General features: G+C 37.6%; 2 protein-coding genes across 5 annotated transcripts in view; both read right to left on the minus strand.

The window, feature by feature from the left end:
* Positions 1 to 15,798, minus strand: part of LOC113906361 (complement factor H) — a 385,541-nt gene that overhangs the window by 290,326 nt on the left and 79,417 nt on the right. The gene's annotated exons all lie outside the window — the stretch shown is intronic.
* LOC113906364 (complement factor H-like) overlaps positions 13,912 to 15,798 on the minus strand; it is a 42,777-nt gene continuing 40,890 nt past the window's right edge. Inside the window, exons 10-11 of the mRNA XM_027564392.1 lie at positions 14,754 to 14,936; positions 13,912 to 14,324 (exon numbers count right to left, since the gene is read on the minus strand). Coding sequence (XP_027420193.1) covers positions 14,128 to 14,324; positions 14,754 to 14,936 — 380 coding nt within the window. The 3' untranslated portion in view covers positions 13,912 to 14,127. The remainder of the gene's footprint in view (positions 14,325 to 14,753; positions 14,937 to 15,798) is intronic.

Raw genomic sequence — 15,798 nt, forward strand, 5'->3', positions numbered from 1 at the left:
TCTGGTTCTTGTTGCCTCTTGGGTAGTGCTTGGTTTCATTGTAGGTATGGAGGCTTTTGATGAGCTCTTATTGATTAATGATCCCTAGAGTCAGGAGTTCTCTGGTGTTCTCAGAATTTGGACTTAAGCCTCCTGCATCTGGGTTTCAGTCTTATTCTTACAGTAGCCTCAAGACTTCTCCATCTATACAGCACCAATGATAATACTCTAGGTTAACAATGAAAAGTTTCTCCACAGTGAGGGACACCCTGAGAGGTTCACAGAGTTACATGGAAAAGAGAAGAGGGAGGAGAGAAATAGACGTGACCAGGAGGAGAAGAGGGGGAATCAAAAGGGGAGAGAGAAAGCTAGCCAGTAATCACTTCGCTATGTTCTCTCCACAGTCTGTACTGCTCAGAGATGTCCACGGAGTTACACAGTGAAGAGAAGAGGGAGGAAGGAGACTGATGTGGCCAGGAGGAGAAAATAGGGAATCAAAAGGAGAGAGACAGATCCAGCCAGTAATAAGTTCCCTAAGTGTTCTCCACAGCCCAGAACACACAAAGAGATTCACAGAGTTGGGTAGAGAAAAGAAGGGGGAGGGAGGAGATAGAGGCGACCTGGTGGAGAAAAAGCAGAGTCCAAAGGGGGAGAGAGCAGTCAAGACAGTAATCTGGCTACCAAGTAAAAATGGGTACTGAAGATTGGGTTCTTAAAGGTACAAAATTGATAACAAATACCAAAAAGCAAAGTATGGGGAGGGAGGTGGGAGAGGGGTTCAGGATAGGGAACACGTGTACACCTGTGGTAGATGCATGTTGATGTATGGCAAAACCAATACAATATTGCAAAGTAAAAATAATAATAATAATAATAAAGCTCTGATGGTCAAAAAAAATCTAGAATAGAGATTAGATTCTCAAAAATATGATATTAAAAAAACAAAACAAAGTCACAAAATTATAATATATATATAATATATATATATAGTTTGCTTTAAAAATATGGGATTTTTTTGCAAGCTTATAAAAATAGTAGGATATAAAATGAAAATTAAAGGAGTAATAGAGGACTTTAATATTTAGAAAAATTAAAACATGATAATAGTAAAAATATATCTAGGAATTTCTCTGGAGCTGTTGTGGACAATGTGGGGTCAATTCATTTGCAAATAGTTCCTTGATCTGGCTTATACTTCTTCTCAAGATCTATAGTTCCCTTCCTATGTAGTCGCTGCTAACTACAGGGTTTTAATCTGTTGCACCTGTCCCTTCGAAAGTGGTTCCCTCTGTTTATTTTAGCTTCTTCTGTTTACTGGTCTCTTCAGCATCTAATTTCTGCCCTGACACAAGGGGACAATGGTGGTCAGTTTTTCAGGCTCACTTGTTCAGTTGTGCTGTTGGGAGGGAGCAACACTGCAAACTAATATCACTGGCGTGTGTGGGAAGTGCTCCCAAGGGTTTCAGCCGCCCTGGGTTTGCCCCCACTCACTGTGTGTGCTTTCATTCTACACTTCTCAGGCTCTATGTTGCTCTGCCGGGAACTATCTGAGGCGGGCCCTGGGTTGCTTACACTTCCCAGGTCTAAATTGCTCAGGTTCAGCTTCTCAGGTACTCCACAAAGGCGCAGACTTGGTTGGGCCTGAGTTTGGTGCACTTCCCAGGTCCGAGCAGCTCAAGTGACCAGGTCCTTGGCGAGCGCAGTCACCCCCATGTAGTGGGTGCATCTTATAACCTCCTCCATCCCAGCCACTCGGTTTTCTGAGTGTACAATGGATGCGCCTTCTGAGGTGTGCCAGGTGTCTCTTCTGGGGAGCTGATCTCTGGCTGTGACCCTCCTGGCAGATGTTGAACCTCCAGAATCCCTAGAAATCTTGGTTAGCAACAAAGCCTGATGCAGTTTGATAGATGATGCCTCTCTGGGGCCGCAACTGCCCTTTTCTGGCTCTGGCTGCCCCCACCTGCCTATCTCTCAATGGGCTCCGTTTCTGGGTGCCTGATGTCCTCTGCCAATATTCAGAAATTGTTGTGTGGCATTTGCTCAGCGTTCAAATGTTCTTTCAGTGAATTTGTGGGGGAGAAATTGGTCCCCCCGTCCTATTCCTCTGCCATCTTAGGACTGCCTCCTTTCACTTCTTTTTCATTTATTTCTGCTCTGATCCTTATAATTTATTTCCATTTACTATTTTTGGCTTTTTGTTGTTGTTGCTGTTGTTCTTTTATCAGCTGATTTAGGTGTAGAGTTAGGTTGTCTATTTTATAATTTTCTTGTATCTTCAAGTAGGATTGTATTGTTATACACTTCCCTCTTAGAACTGCTTTGCTGCATCCCATAGGTTTTCTGTCATTGTGTTTTTGTTGTCATTTCTTTCTATGAATCTTTTGATTTCCCTTCTGATCTCTTCAGTAACCTCTTTATTATTTAGAAATGTATTGCTTATTATCCTTGTTTTTGTGCTTTTGCAGTTCTTTCCCTGTAATTGATGTCTAGTCTCGTAGCATTTTGGTCAGAGAAATTGCTTGGTACGATTTCAATGTCCTGAAATTTACTGAGGCATGATTTGTGGCCCAAGCTGTGGTCTATCATGGAAAATGAATGTTCCATGTGCACTTGAGAAGAAAGTGTATTCTTCTGCATTTTTGGATGGAAAGTTATGAAGATATCAATTAATCCAAATGGCCTAATGTTTCATTTAAGGTTTGTATTTTCTTTTTGATTTTCTGTTTTTCATGCTCTGTCCATTGGTATAAGGAGAAGGTGTTAAAGCCACTTACTATTATTGTGCTATTCTTGAGCTCCATTTTTATGTCTGTTAGTATTTGCCTCATGCAAGGAGGTATTTCTATGTTGGATACATAGATATTTACAGTTGTTACGTCTTCATTTTGGATTGATCCCTTGATCATTATGTAGAGTCCTTTTTTATCTCTTGCAATATTCTTTAAAGTGTATTTATATCTGAAAAGTGTATTATATCTGAGAAGTGCCACTCTGGCTTCTTTTGATTTCCATTTGCATGGGTATCACTTTCCATCCTTTTGATTTCAACCTGTATGTGTCTCTAGGTTTGAAATGGGTCTCTTGTAGGCTGCAAATATATGGGTCTTGTTTTTGTATCCATTCATCAGGTCTATATCTTTTGGTTGGAGAATTTAGTTCATTTACATTTAAAGTAATTATTGATATATATGTTTCTATTGACATTTTCTTAAATGTTTTTGTAGGTCTTTCTTTTCTCTTTTGTTTATGACTTATGTAAGTCCCTTTAGTATTTGTTGTAATTCTGGATTGGTAGTCCTACATTCTCTTAAATTTTGCTTTTCTGTAATGTGTTTGATTTCTCCATCAGTTTTGAATGAGATCCTTACTAGACAGAGTAGACTTGATGGCAATTTTTTTTTCCCTTTCAGTATTTTAAATATATCCTGACATCAACTTCTGGCTTGCAGAGTTTCTGCTGGCTTGCAGAAAGATTTGCTGTTACTTGTATGGGTTTTCCATTGTATGCTGCTTGTTTCTTCCCCTGATGCTTTTAATATTGTGTTTTATACTTTGTGCTTTTAATCTTTGTGTTTAATATCTGTTAGCTTGATTATTATGTGTCTCAACATCTTTCTCCTGGGGGTTTATCCTGTATTAGACTCTGTGCTTCTTTTAGTTGATTGACTATTTCCTTTCCCATGTTGAGGAAGTTTTCAACTATAATCTCCTCAGAAATGTTCTCAGTGCCTTTCTTTTTCTGTTCTTCTTCTGAGACCTCTATAACTCAAACATTGGTGAGTTTAATACTGTCAGATTTCTTCTCATTCTTTTTCCTTTATTTTTCTCTTTAGCAGTTGTTTCTGCCATTCTATCTTCTAGCTCACTTATCTGTTCTTCTTCCTCAGTTACTCTACTATTGGTTCCTTCTAGATTATTTTTACTTTTAGTAATGTGTTATTCATATCTCTTCATTATTTATTCTTTATTTCTTCTATGTCCTTGGTAATTGCATTAATTGTGTTAATTATTTCTTGCATATTTTACATCCTATTTTTGAGGCTTTGGAAATTCTTTACTGTCATTATTCTGAATTATTTTTCAGGTAGTTTCCTTATTGCCTCCTTGTTTATTTGGTCTTGTGAGTTTCTACCTTGTTTCTTCATTTGTCCTATATTTCTGTGTCTTTTCCTTTTTTTTCTAACTTACTGCATTTGAAGTCTCCTTTTCCCAGACCTTAGGGATGTATCCCTTCTTCCTTTGGTTTTTGCTGTTGGTGGGAAAGGTTGTTTCAGTGGTTTGTGTTGATTTCTTGTTAGGGGTGACATGACCCTCCGTTGTAGTGGAGGAGGTGAGTTTTGTTTTCTTTTTTTTCTTTTTCTTTTTCCAGAAGGACATGGCTGTGTGAGGTGGTATATTTTGGAGTCTATAAGAATCCTGTCTGCTGATGATTGTTTTTGTGCTTTTGTCTTGCCAGTTGATTGGGTAAGCTGTCCTGCAGTGTATATGCCATCGGCAGCTTGGTGATACCAGGCTCTGTGTACAATTCTAGGCCTTCATGGATTTTCTCAGCAATTAATTTCTGTGGGGGAGGGGGAGTGATTAGGAGTTCTCTAGCAGTCTTGGATCTTGGACTCAATGCTCCCACCTCAGTGGTTCAGTCTCAGGGACAATCTCCCATCCTGAAATTCTCCATCTCTTCTTTTCACTTTCAATGTCTTATCTTTTCTCTTACCTCCTACCCCACTGGAAGCCTTGGGTCTTCTGCTGTCTCCTAAAGTCTGCTTTGTAAGAGTTGTTCAATATCTCGATGAGTTTTTGGTGTATTTGTGGGGAAGCTGGTGATTTCCCCATCTTACTCCTCAGCCATCTTTTTTTGCTTCTTTTCATGTATTGCTGTATTATATAATATTGTTTAGAATTCTATATAAAATATTCTGTGCATTTAAGAAGTCATATAACATTTTTGTTAATCGCACAGTATTTAAAGACAGACTAATAAGAATTTAAGTTTTGGCATAACAATGGGATAGATGTGAGGTCTTTGGTGATATACTATGAGCTGTGTGGCTTTCATCTCATCTGTGAAATATCTACAACCAATATATTCCATATATGAGCTTCCCTTTCTATAGTCTTCCCTCATACTTTACTCAGGAAAGAATCCACCCGCAATGCAGGAGAACTGGGTTCAGTTCCTGGGTTGGGAAGATCTCCTAGAGAAGGAAATGGCAACTCATTCCAGTATTCTTTATGGGTGAATCCCATGGACAGAGGACCTTGGCATTGTACAGTCCATAGAGTTGCAAGAGTCAGACGTAACTTAGCAATTAAACCACCACCATATCCAGTATTAAGGACCTTTGTAAAGATGGCACATATTAATTATATAATATCTTGAAATGTAGTATAGGATAAGTATTCAGTTGTTAGTAAAACTTAGTTTTTCTTAATTTGATATCTTCTTAGGCAATAATCTTACCACTAAGCATTCCAGGGGCTACAAACTTCAAGGGAAACTAGAACTTAATCCTTACTAGGGAGTCATATCTCCAGAGATATATTGTGATTTCCTAACACTAAAATGTTGAGTTTTAAGCCAACTTTTTCACTCTGCTCTTTAACCCTCATCAAGAGGCTTTTTAGTTCTTCTTCACTTTCTGCCATAAGGGTGGTGTCATCTGCATATCTGAGGTTATTGATACTTCTCCCAGCAATCTTGATTCCAGCTTGTGCTTCTTCCAGCCCAGCATTTCTCATGATGTACACTGCATATAATTTAAATAAATAGAGTGACAATATACAGCCTTGACGTACTCCTTTTCCTATTTGGAATCAGTCTGTTGTTCCATGTACAGTTCTAACTGTTGCTTCCTGACCTGCATACAAATTTCACAAGAGGCAGATCAGGTGGTCTGGTATTCCCATCTCTTTCAGAATTTTCCACAGTTTATTGTGATCCACACAGTTAAAGGTTTTGGCATAGTCAATAAAGCAGAAGTAGATGTTATTTGGAACTCTCTTGCTTTTTTGACGATCCAGCAGATGTTGGCAATTTGATCTCTGGTTCCTTTGCCTTTTCTAGAACCAGCTGGAACATCTGGAAGTTCACGGTTCAAGTATTGCTGAAGCCTGGCTTGGAGAATTTTGAGCATTACTTTACTAGCGTGTGAGATGAGTGCAATTGTGTGGTAGTTTGAGCATTCTTTGGCATTGCCTTTCTTTGGGATTGGAATAAAAACTGACCTTTTCCAGTCCTGTGGCCACTGCTGAATTTTCCAAATTTGCTCACATATTGAGTGCAGCACTTTCACAGCATCATCTTTCAGGATTTGAAAGAACTCAATTGGAATTCCATCACCTCCATTAGCTTTGTTTGTAGTGATGCTTTCTAAGGCCCACTTGACTTCACATTCCAGGATGTCTGGCTTTAGGTCAGTGATTACACCATCGTGATTATCTGGGTGGTGAAGATGGGGAAACAGTGGAAACAGTGTCAGAGTTCATTTTGGGGGGCTCCAAAATCACTGCAGATGGTGACTGCAGCCATGAAATTAAAAGACACTTACTCCTTGGAAGGAAAGTTATGACCAACCTAGATAACATGTTGAAAAGCAGAGACATTACTTTGCCAACAAAGGCCCATCTAGTCAAGGCTATGGTTTTCCCAGTGGTCATGTATGGATGTGAGATTTGGACTGTGAAGAAAGCTGAGCGCTGAAGAATTGATGCTTTTGAACTGTGGTTTTGGAGAAGACTCTTGAGAGTCCCTTGGACTGCAGGGAGATCTAACCCGTCCATTCTGAAGGAGATCAGCCCTGGGATTTCTTTGGAAGGAATGATGCTAAAGCTGAAGCTCCAGTACTCTGGCCACCTTATTCGAAGAGTTGTCTCATTGGAAAAGACTCTGATGCTGGGATGGATTGAGGGCAGGAGGAGAAGGGGACGACACAGGATGAGATGTCTGGATGGCATCACTGACTCGACCGACTTGAGTCTGAGTGAATTCTGGGATGGACAGGGAGGCCTTGTGTGCTGCGATTCATGGGGTGGCAGAGTCGGACACGACTGAGCAACTGAACTGAACTGAACTGAACACTAAAATAAAGAAGAATGTAGTGGAGAATGTATTAGGAAATCACACACATAATTCTACAAATTACTTCATTAGAAAATGAACTCTTGTTTCAAAGCAGTTTTAGGTTCACAGCAAATTTGAGAAGAAAATACAGAGTTTGTAAACTCCCCACCACACACACACACACACACACACACACACACACACAGATTGAGGTTTGTTTTAAGGAAGTGGCTCATGTGATTGTGAATACTGGTAGGCCTAAAACCTGCAGGGTAGGTGGCAGCCTGGAAAATCCAGGAAGGTTGTGTGTTATAGTTTTTTGCTTTGGAAGTTTTGAGAAGCAGAGTTCCTTTTTCCTGGAAGGAGCTCAGTGTTTTCTTTTAAAACTTGCAACAGAATGGATGAAGTTATGAAAGGTAATTTACTTTATTTAAAGTCTGTGATTAAATGTTAATTATATCTTTAAGATGCCTTCAGAGAAACAGACAAACTGATTTGACCAAGCATCTGAATACTATAACCCGGCCAAGTTCATTCAAAATCAACCACCACATAAGATATCCAAGGTAAACTTGGATATTTAGTTCAGCAGATGCCAAACTAATTGTGGAAGATTCATCTAATTTCTTCTTGCTGCTTGCAGTAAAATATATGCAATAAGTTGTAAGTTGAAGAATGAATCATCAGCCATTAAGGAGTCAGTAGGGGATAATTTGAAATTTCCCAGCCTACCCCAGGAGTGTACTCACTGATCAAGTCGGTAGTGAGGAGAAACCATCCTTTGCTTAAAAGTTTAGGCATGTGACTTGTTGTAGTTCAGTTGCTCAGTCATGTCAGACTCTTTGTGACCCCATGGACTGTAGCATGCCAGGCTTCCCTGTCCTTCACTATTTTCCAGAGTTTGCTCAAACTCATGCCCACTGAGTCAGAGATACCATCCAACCATCTCGTCCTCTGTCATCCACTTCTCCTCCTGCCTTCAATCTTTCCCAGCATCAGGGTCTTTTCTAACGAGTCAGTTCTTTGCATCAGGTGGCCAAAACATTGGAACTTCAATTTCAACATCAATACTTCCAGTGAATATTCGGGGTTGATTTCTTTTAGGATTGACTGGTTTGATCTCCTGATGGGCCAAGGGACTCTCAAGAGTCTTCTCCAGCAAACTGTTCAAAGGCATCCAAACATCTGCATATGCCACTGGGAAAAAACAGCATTGACCATACAGAATTTTGTCAGCAAAGTCATGTCCCTGTTTTTTAATATGCTGTCTAGGTTTGTTATTTTTCTTCCAAGGAACAAGCATCTTTTAACTTGATGTGAAATTAAATAGCTTGCTTTCAAGGAGCAAGTGTCTTTTAATGTGACTTGAAATCCAATCATCTCAGCCCAGATGGCACTCAGTTCAGTCACTCAGGTGTGCCTGACTCATTGTGTCCCCATGGACTGCAGCATGCCAGGTGGAGCCAGTGGTAAGGAACCTGCATGACAATGCAGGAGACTTAAAAGATGGGCGTTTATTTCCTGGGTTGGGAAAATCCCCTGGGGAAGGATATCACAACCCACTCCAGTATTGTTGCTTAGAGAACCCAATATACAGAGGACCCGGTCAGGTACAATCCCTGGGGTCGCAGAGAGTCGGACTGAAGCGACTTAGCCAGAAATAGAGATGCTGTTACCCAGGGACAATCTGTGTTTTATCCATATAGCTGAGAACTTCTATGTATTAAAGCACAAGAGACTGACAAGGTTTTTGAGAACTATATACTAGCAGAAATGCGTTCAGCCTGGACTGAAAGGGACAGGCATCAAACACATAAAGGAGAATGCCTCAAAAGTTAGACCCTGCTCAAAGAGGCATGGGATAACAGGGCTTCTCCTAGCTAAGAAAGTAGGCTAGCCTCTCTGGTGGGTTGAAAATTTGGGGCTTTCCCCCATGGGCATTTTTTTTTTTTTTCATAGAGAAGTGTTCTCTCTATTGGGATCTAATGAGATTTCTCCTCACGGTTTTAAGATTTCTCTGTCTCCATTTTTGAATGGTAATGTCTATCCAACGTATGTATTAACACTGCACTTTGAAAGTGTATTGCTTGTTTTCTGGTTCATAGGGGCACACATGAATAGGAATTTTGCCCAAGGATGCATAAAAAACAGCCTCATCCATAACTTATTTAGAAGATATTTAAGTAAAATTTGGAACTTAGAGTTGATGCTGAAAAGCGTGAAAACCTTGGGAGATGTTGGGATTGGGTGAATATATTTGACACTTGGGAAAGATAGGAAGCTGAAAGGCTGCAATGTTCACTGTTATGTGTCGAACAGTATCCTCAAAAGAGTTTTTAGAATCCTTACAGCCAAGACCTAAAAGTCTTACTTTATCTGGAATTAGGTATCTAACAGATGTAATCAAGTTAAGATGCAACCATTTTGGTGGGCTTCAATCAAATATCACTGATGTCTTTTAAGAAGAAAAAAATACAAGTAAAGACAAAGACACACAGAGAAAATATTTTGTGGCCAGAGAAGCAGCAGTTAGACTAATGCAGCTGCAAGCCAAAAACCAGCAAGGACTGAAGGCCATTCCCAGAAGCTACAAAGAAGTAAAGTCTATTCTACTGATTCTCAGAGAGACCATGGAATAAAGAATAACAAACTGAAGCAAAAGGAAGCAACTGCTATTGTTAGTGTTCCAGGGGCCCCAATCCCATGTATAAGGGCTCCACGCCAAGGACCTCCTCTAATCCTAATCACCATCCAAAGGTCTACCTCAATTCTATCACATTAGAAGGTTTGATTTCAAAATGCAGATTCTGGAGGACTCACTCCATCGTCTTTCCAAAGTTAATAGCTCTTCAAGAAAGAGTTAACTGGAATTCTCTTTATGTGTATTGATATATTTACTGTGCTGTCATGTGTTACCTGAATTCAGGTCATGAATCGGTTAGATTTGTACTTAATGAAGATTTCAAATGTATATTTGAAGATTATACATTTGAACATTTCAAATGATGATATACTAATATTGGAAACTGAGGGATAAATCTCAATAATTTTACCTCTAGTAGTGAAACATATGACTATCAGAGTTGGCTGATAAGAACAAAGGTCTATCCACCACCAGTTGAGTGACACTTAGATTATTCCCAGGTTGTAGCTGTTCTTTGCAGAAAAGGCAAAACTACAGTCATGGAAGCCAAAATGATGGTTCAAAAAAAAAAGTGTATATCTTTAACTGAGTCACTTTGCAACGCATCTGACACTACACATTATGAATCAACTATGCTCCAATAAAATTTGTTTTTAAAATAAAAAAATGAGTCTGAGATTTGTGCACGATTCTCATATTTGCATGTAATGATCCACACATAGTACATTCATCTCATTTTTAGCTTAGAAAATCATAACCTTTCACTGAAACTGAAAAAATAATTTGTGTTTTTACTGTCCAGGTTACTTCCTTGGACTCTCTATTCATTATTTTTTCCAGACTTGCATCTTGTATGTAATCCTTTTTCCCCTGGTGTTTCGCATTGCAGACTTACAAAATATGTCTAGATTCTCCTCTCTAGTACTTATTTAAGGTGCCAGATCATAGTCTATTCTCTAGTACCTCAAGTGATGATGCTTTCATTTAACTTCATCTCCTAGAGGTACATATTTATAGATATATATTTTTTTCACTCTGTGTTTTCCAAAAATATTAGATAACTTAGTACAATTAAGAAAAGACTAAAAAGAAAATTGTATCAAATTTTATTTATAACTGGCCTTCTGAAATACCGGGACAATTGTAAAACAATTCCACTGTTTTACCTCCCACCTCTGCACACCAGATTCATGCAAAATAAGCTAGACTTCACAGCTCTTTCTTGACTTCTTTAAAAACAAAACGTTCAAATATGCTTAGTCAAAGGCCACCACAGCTTGGAAATTAATACTCTTTACTCAGTGTAAGCATATAAATTTGGATGAATATGAATCAAATTGAAATCTCCTATTCCCTAGCTTACTTTCAATAACCAGGACTACACTGATAAAAGATATGATGCTTTTCTTATCTTTATAGAAGATTTAACCAAAACCACTAATTATGTGTGTTTGTGTGTATATATATACACATGTATTTACACAAGGGGCTCTAAGTAACTATAAAAAAGAATGAATTTTTGCCATTTTATACAACATGATTGGACTTGGAAGGTATTATTCTTTGTGAAATTTGTCATATAGAGAAATACAAGTACCATATGATATCACTTATATGTGAATTAAAAAAAAATTAATTGAAAGAGACATGTGTACCCCAATGTTCATCGCAGCACTGTTTATAATAGCCAGGACATGGAAGCAACCTAGATGCCCATCAGCAGATGAATGGATAAGAAAGCGGTGGTACATATACACAATGGAGTATTACTCAGCCATTAAAAAGAATACATTTGAATCAGTTCTAATGAGGTGGATGAAACTGGAGCCTATTATACAGAGTGAAGTAAGCCAGAAAGAAAAACACCAATACAGTATACTAATACATATATATGGAATTTAGAAAGATGGTAACAATAACCCTGTGTACGAGACTGCAAAAGAGACACCGATGTATAGATCAGTCTTATGGACTCTGTGGGAGAGGGAGAGGGTGGGATGCTTTGGGAGAATGGCACTGAAACATGTATAATATCATATAAGAAATGAATCACCGGTCCAGGTTCAATGCAAGATACAGGATGCTTGGGGCTGGTGCACTGGGATTACCCAGAGGGATGGTACGAGGAGGGAGGTGGGAGGGGGGTTCAGGATGGGGAACACGTGTACACTCGTGGCAGATTCATGTTGTTGTATGGGAAAACCAATACAATATTGTAAAGTAATTAGCCTCCAATTAAAATAAATACATTTATATTTTTAAAAAAAATTTTAAATGAATGAATATAACAAAACAGCAACAGACTCACAGGTACAGATAACCAGCAAGTGGTTGCCAGTGGGGAGAAGGAAGCAGGGAGGAACAATAGGCGTATTTGATTAAGAGGTATTATGTATAAAACAAAGAATCTCCAAGGACATACCATACAACACATGAAGCATAACCAATATTTTACAATAACTCTAAATACAGTACAATATTTAAAACTTGTGGATCTCTGTGTTATACACCTGAAACTTGTAAATCAACTATATGTCAACTACAAATTATTTAAAAACAAATTATTTTAAAGATTTGCTAAAACTTTTTAGGTGAAAGTTGATTATGAACAGAGTCTGTAAATTAACACTCATCTTTACACAGAATGACAATAAATGCAGAAAAATGATAGAACTGATCTTTAAAAATCACCATTTTCTAGACAACAGTGAAATAACTGTTTGTAGCCTTGGTCATAAATAGATTCTACAATGATTAGTTGAAAAATTTGGAGAAATAATATCTACAAAAATGTTAACATTTACAGCAAAGATAACTTATCAACTGTAACAATTTCATTTAAGGGTGAGAAAAACAGCTGTTACCAGCAATTCAGATTTAAATCAATTAGCACCAATGGTGATGGCCATGCTTCTTAGACTAAGAAGGTCACTTGACTTGATGCAGTACAAAGTAATAAGATATCACCTTAAATATTGTAGCTTGATTATTTAAATCTATTTTAATAATAAAATTTTTATGATATTTAGAAATTTAAAATGTTTATAGTTAACTGATTTAACTTTGATATGCTGTTTAAAATGTATGAACATAAACATCACCTTTCAGACTGGTGGTGAATGTTTCTAAAATGCTGTGTACCAGCAAAATGAGGAAAACGTTACTAGATCTGGAGTTTATTACCAAATTGATCTCTAAAGCTCCTCTTGTGTCACTCTGCATATTTCTTTTAGAAAATATTTTGAAGTTCAAAGTTGATATACACTGAAGACAGAAAAATTCAAGAATTCATGTAAGTAAAAAGAAGTGAAACACCTTTTACACCTATTATCTGTGAATTCAACTCTAGCTATACTAGTTTCTTACATTTTTTTGCCAATATTTTTTTATAAAAAGTTATTCACTGTTTAAAGCAGAGTGTCTTTACGTGTGTGTGTATATTTAATGTTGAATTTTTAATCACTTATACTCCGTGTTATAGTAGTTATGCAATGTGATTCTCATTGTTCTTTATTTGAATTATGTGTATTTTGATAAGCATCTTGTAAAATATTATGAGATCCAACCAGTCTAGCCTAAAGGAAATCAGTCCTGAATGTTCATTGGGAGGACTGATGCTGAAGCTAGAACTCTATTATATTGGCCACCTGATGTGAAGAGCTGACTCCTTTGAAAAAACCCTGACGCAGGGAAAGATTGGAAGGAGGAGAAGGGGACGACAGAGGATGAGATGGTTGGATGACATCACTGACTCAATGGACATGGGTTTGAGTAAGCTCCGGGAGTTGCTTATGGACAGGGAGGCCTGGGAGTGCTGCAGTGCATGGGGTCGCAAAGAGCCAGACACGATTGTGTGACTGAACTGTACTGAAATATTATGTATCTCATCATTTATGGTTTATTCATCTATTGATAGATGAGCAAAAGTAAGATAAACTACTTATATTTAATTCCTGACATAAGTATGACATCAAACATATAAAAGCAAACTATGTCATACTTATGTCAGGAATTAAATATAAGTAGTTTATCTTACTTTTGCTCATTTATTTTGAATGTTTTCCATTTCTTTCCACACTTTTTCCCCATGTCTTCTAAAACAGAGTTTCAGAAACCCTCAGAAGTAATGGAGAAAGCTTTAAGAAAGTTAGGAAACTGATGGATGGAAGGAGGCATGGAAGTGATTGAATCTAATTTCTTGCTATAAATGTTTCATGAACAGGACACATACATTTTGATTTGCCAGGTTTAATGAGGTATTTTAAGAAGTGATTCATTGGACCCATCTCTCAATTACATTGTCCCCATAATATTTAACACAAATCTGATTTATGATTCAAGATGAGTTAAAAAATACTTGAGAAAATAAACAGAACTGAATTAATAAGGAAAAATCTGAATATATGTACATATTTCAGTTTTACAACTGCATTTAGTCAATGTTTTATCCACATCGAGGATACTCCACCTTTCCTTCCCGACAAGTTGCTCGAAATGTATGTTTTGGTGTCAGTGGACGATAACCATATTGACACATAAATTCAATAGTATCCTCTGTTTTAGAGTAAATTTTTTTATCGTGTTTCCATCTTAACTGTATGTAATGTTTTCTCATTGTTTCTTCTGAAACTGTACATGCCTCTAAAATTAAAGAAAATAAACATAAACTGTGAGTAATATGCAAATACTTTCAACAGAATTTCAGGGTTTCAAGAACTTTGGCAAAAATCTTCCTCAAACATTTTCCAATCAATACACTGAAAATGTATAATGTAGGTTTCATCATATTTAAAAAATTAACGATATAAGAATGAGATACTTTGTTTAGTCTAATCATTAAATGTTATAAGATTCATAATGTCAGTTATTAAATGAAGAGCTTTCATAAAGGAGCCATTGTTGCTTGAACATGAAATTTTCTAACTTTATTTCTATATACAGAGATTAATCCTTGGTGTGCAAGCATTAACTGGTTGTTATTTAATCCATAAAAACTCTATTAAAAACAGTTAAACATTATGCTGTGTACAAGGGTTATCCCAGGATCCAAGAGAAGTTTAAAGTATTTACCTAAGCATTTTGGTTGTTGTGACCACTCTCCATTCCGACATACTACGTTTTTGTTTCCCCGAAGTTCATAGTAGGCCTGACACCGGTACTCAACAATCATTCCTGAAGGATATACTGATTGCAGGAGTGAGGTAATGTCTCCATTGTCTATTGGTGGAGGAGGCCCACATTTTCCTTGAGAGTCTAAAAAATAATGGCGTTTGATTTATTCAAAGACAACTCCTACAGTTTTAAACAAATAAAAAGGCAGCCAAATATGTCATATCAAAACTTAAGATTTCTGATGACAGAAATGATTTATAGGAGGAATTTTAATCACTTAATCAGAAATACCCATTTTAAGACCTTATTTTACCACCATGGAAGCACATATAGTACTTTAACCAATATGTCTGCTTTGCAGTGTCCTGATGTTCAAACATGTTTTCTTTCAGAGTATATGCTGGGAAGATGGATAGCTAAGATAAAAAAATTTTTACTCTTTTATACAACATGTTGCATGTCTGTGAAAGGAAACTTTGGCTTCCATTTCTGGACAAGATGAGGTAAAAATATTTGTGCTTATAGCATCTGCTAAGTATTCCTTCTGCCAAATAAAGGTCCTGAACATATTATAAAAACCAACACAGAAGACTGTGAAACAGGTATAAGTCAATCTGCTTAGGGACCTTGGGATTCAAAGAGTTACACTGAAGAGAGAACTTGGGGTTCTCATTTTGCCTTCTATGTACCCTGAATGGGCCACAGAGACAGCAATCCAAAATAATACAAGTTGAGAAAGAAAAAAAGTCTCATGAAGCAGTTGATCTCTCTAAGAGAAGGCCCAGAAAAGAGTAGCCTAACAAGATACAAACAGTTTTCACAACACTGAATTAGTCTAGAAATACTACACTAAGTGTGCACACTAAGTTCTTGTGTGCACCAGGACCCAGAGACCCCACAGAGACTAAGCCAGAATTGTGTCTGAGTGTCTCCTGCATAAGTACAGGTGAGGAGTGCACTGCTACAGGGGCAGGAGCTCTGGGTGCAGTAGACCTGGGTATTG

Source organism: Bos indicus x Bos taurus, chromosome 16 (assembly GCF_003369695.1).
Source record: "Bos indicus x Bos taurus breed Angus x Brahman F1 hybrid chromosome 16, Bos_hybrid_MaternalHap_v2.0, whole genome shotgun sequence".
In the NCBI taxonomy this organism is placed as follows: Eukaryota; Metazoa; Chordata; class Mammalia; order Artiodactyla; family Bovidae; genus Bos; species Bos indicus x Bos taurus.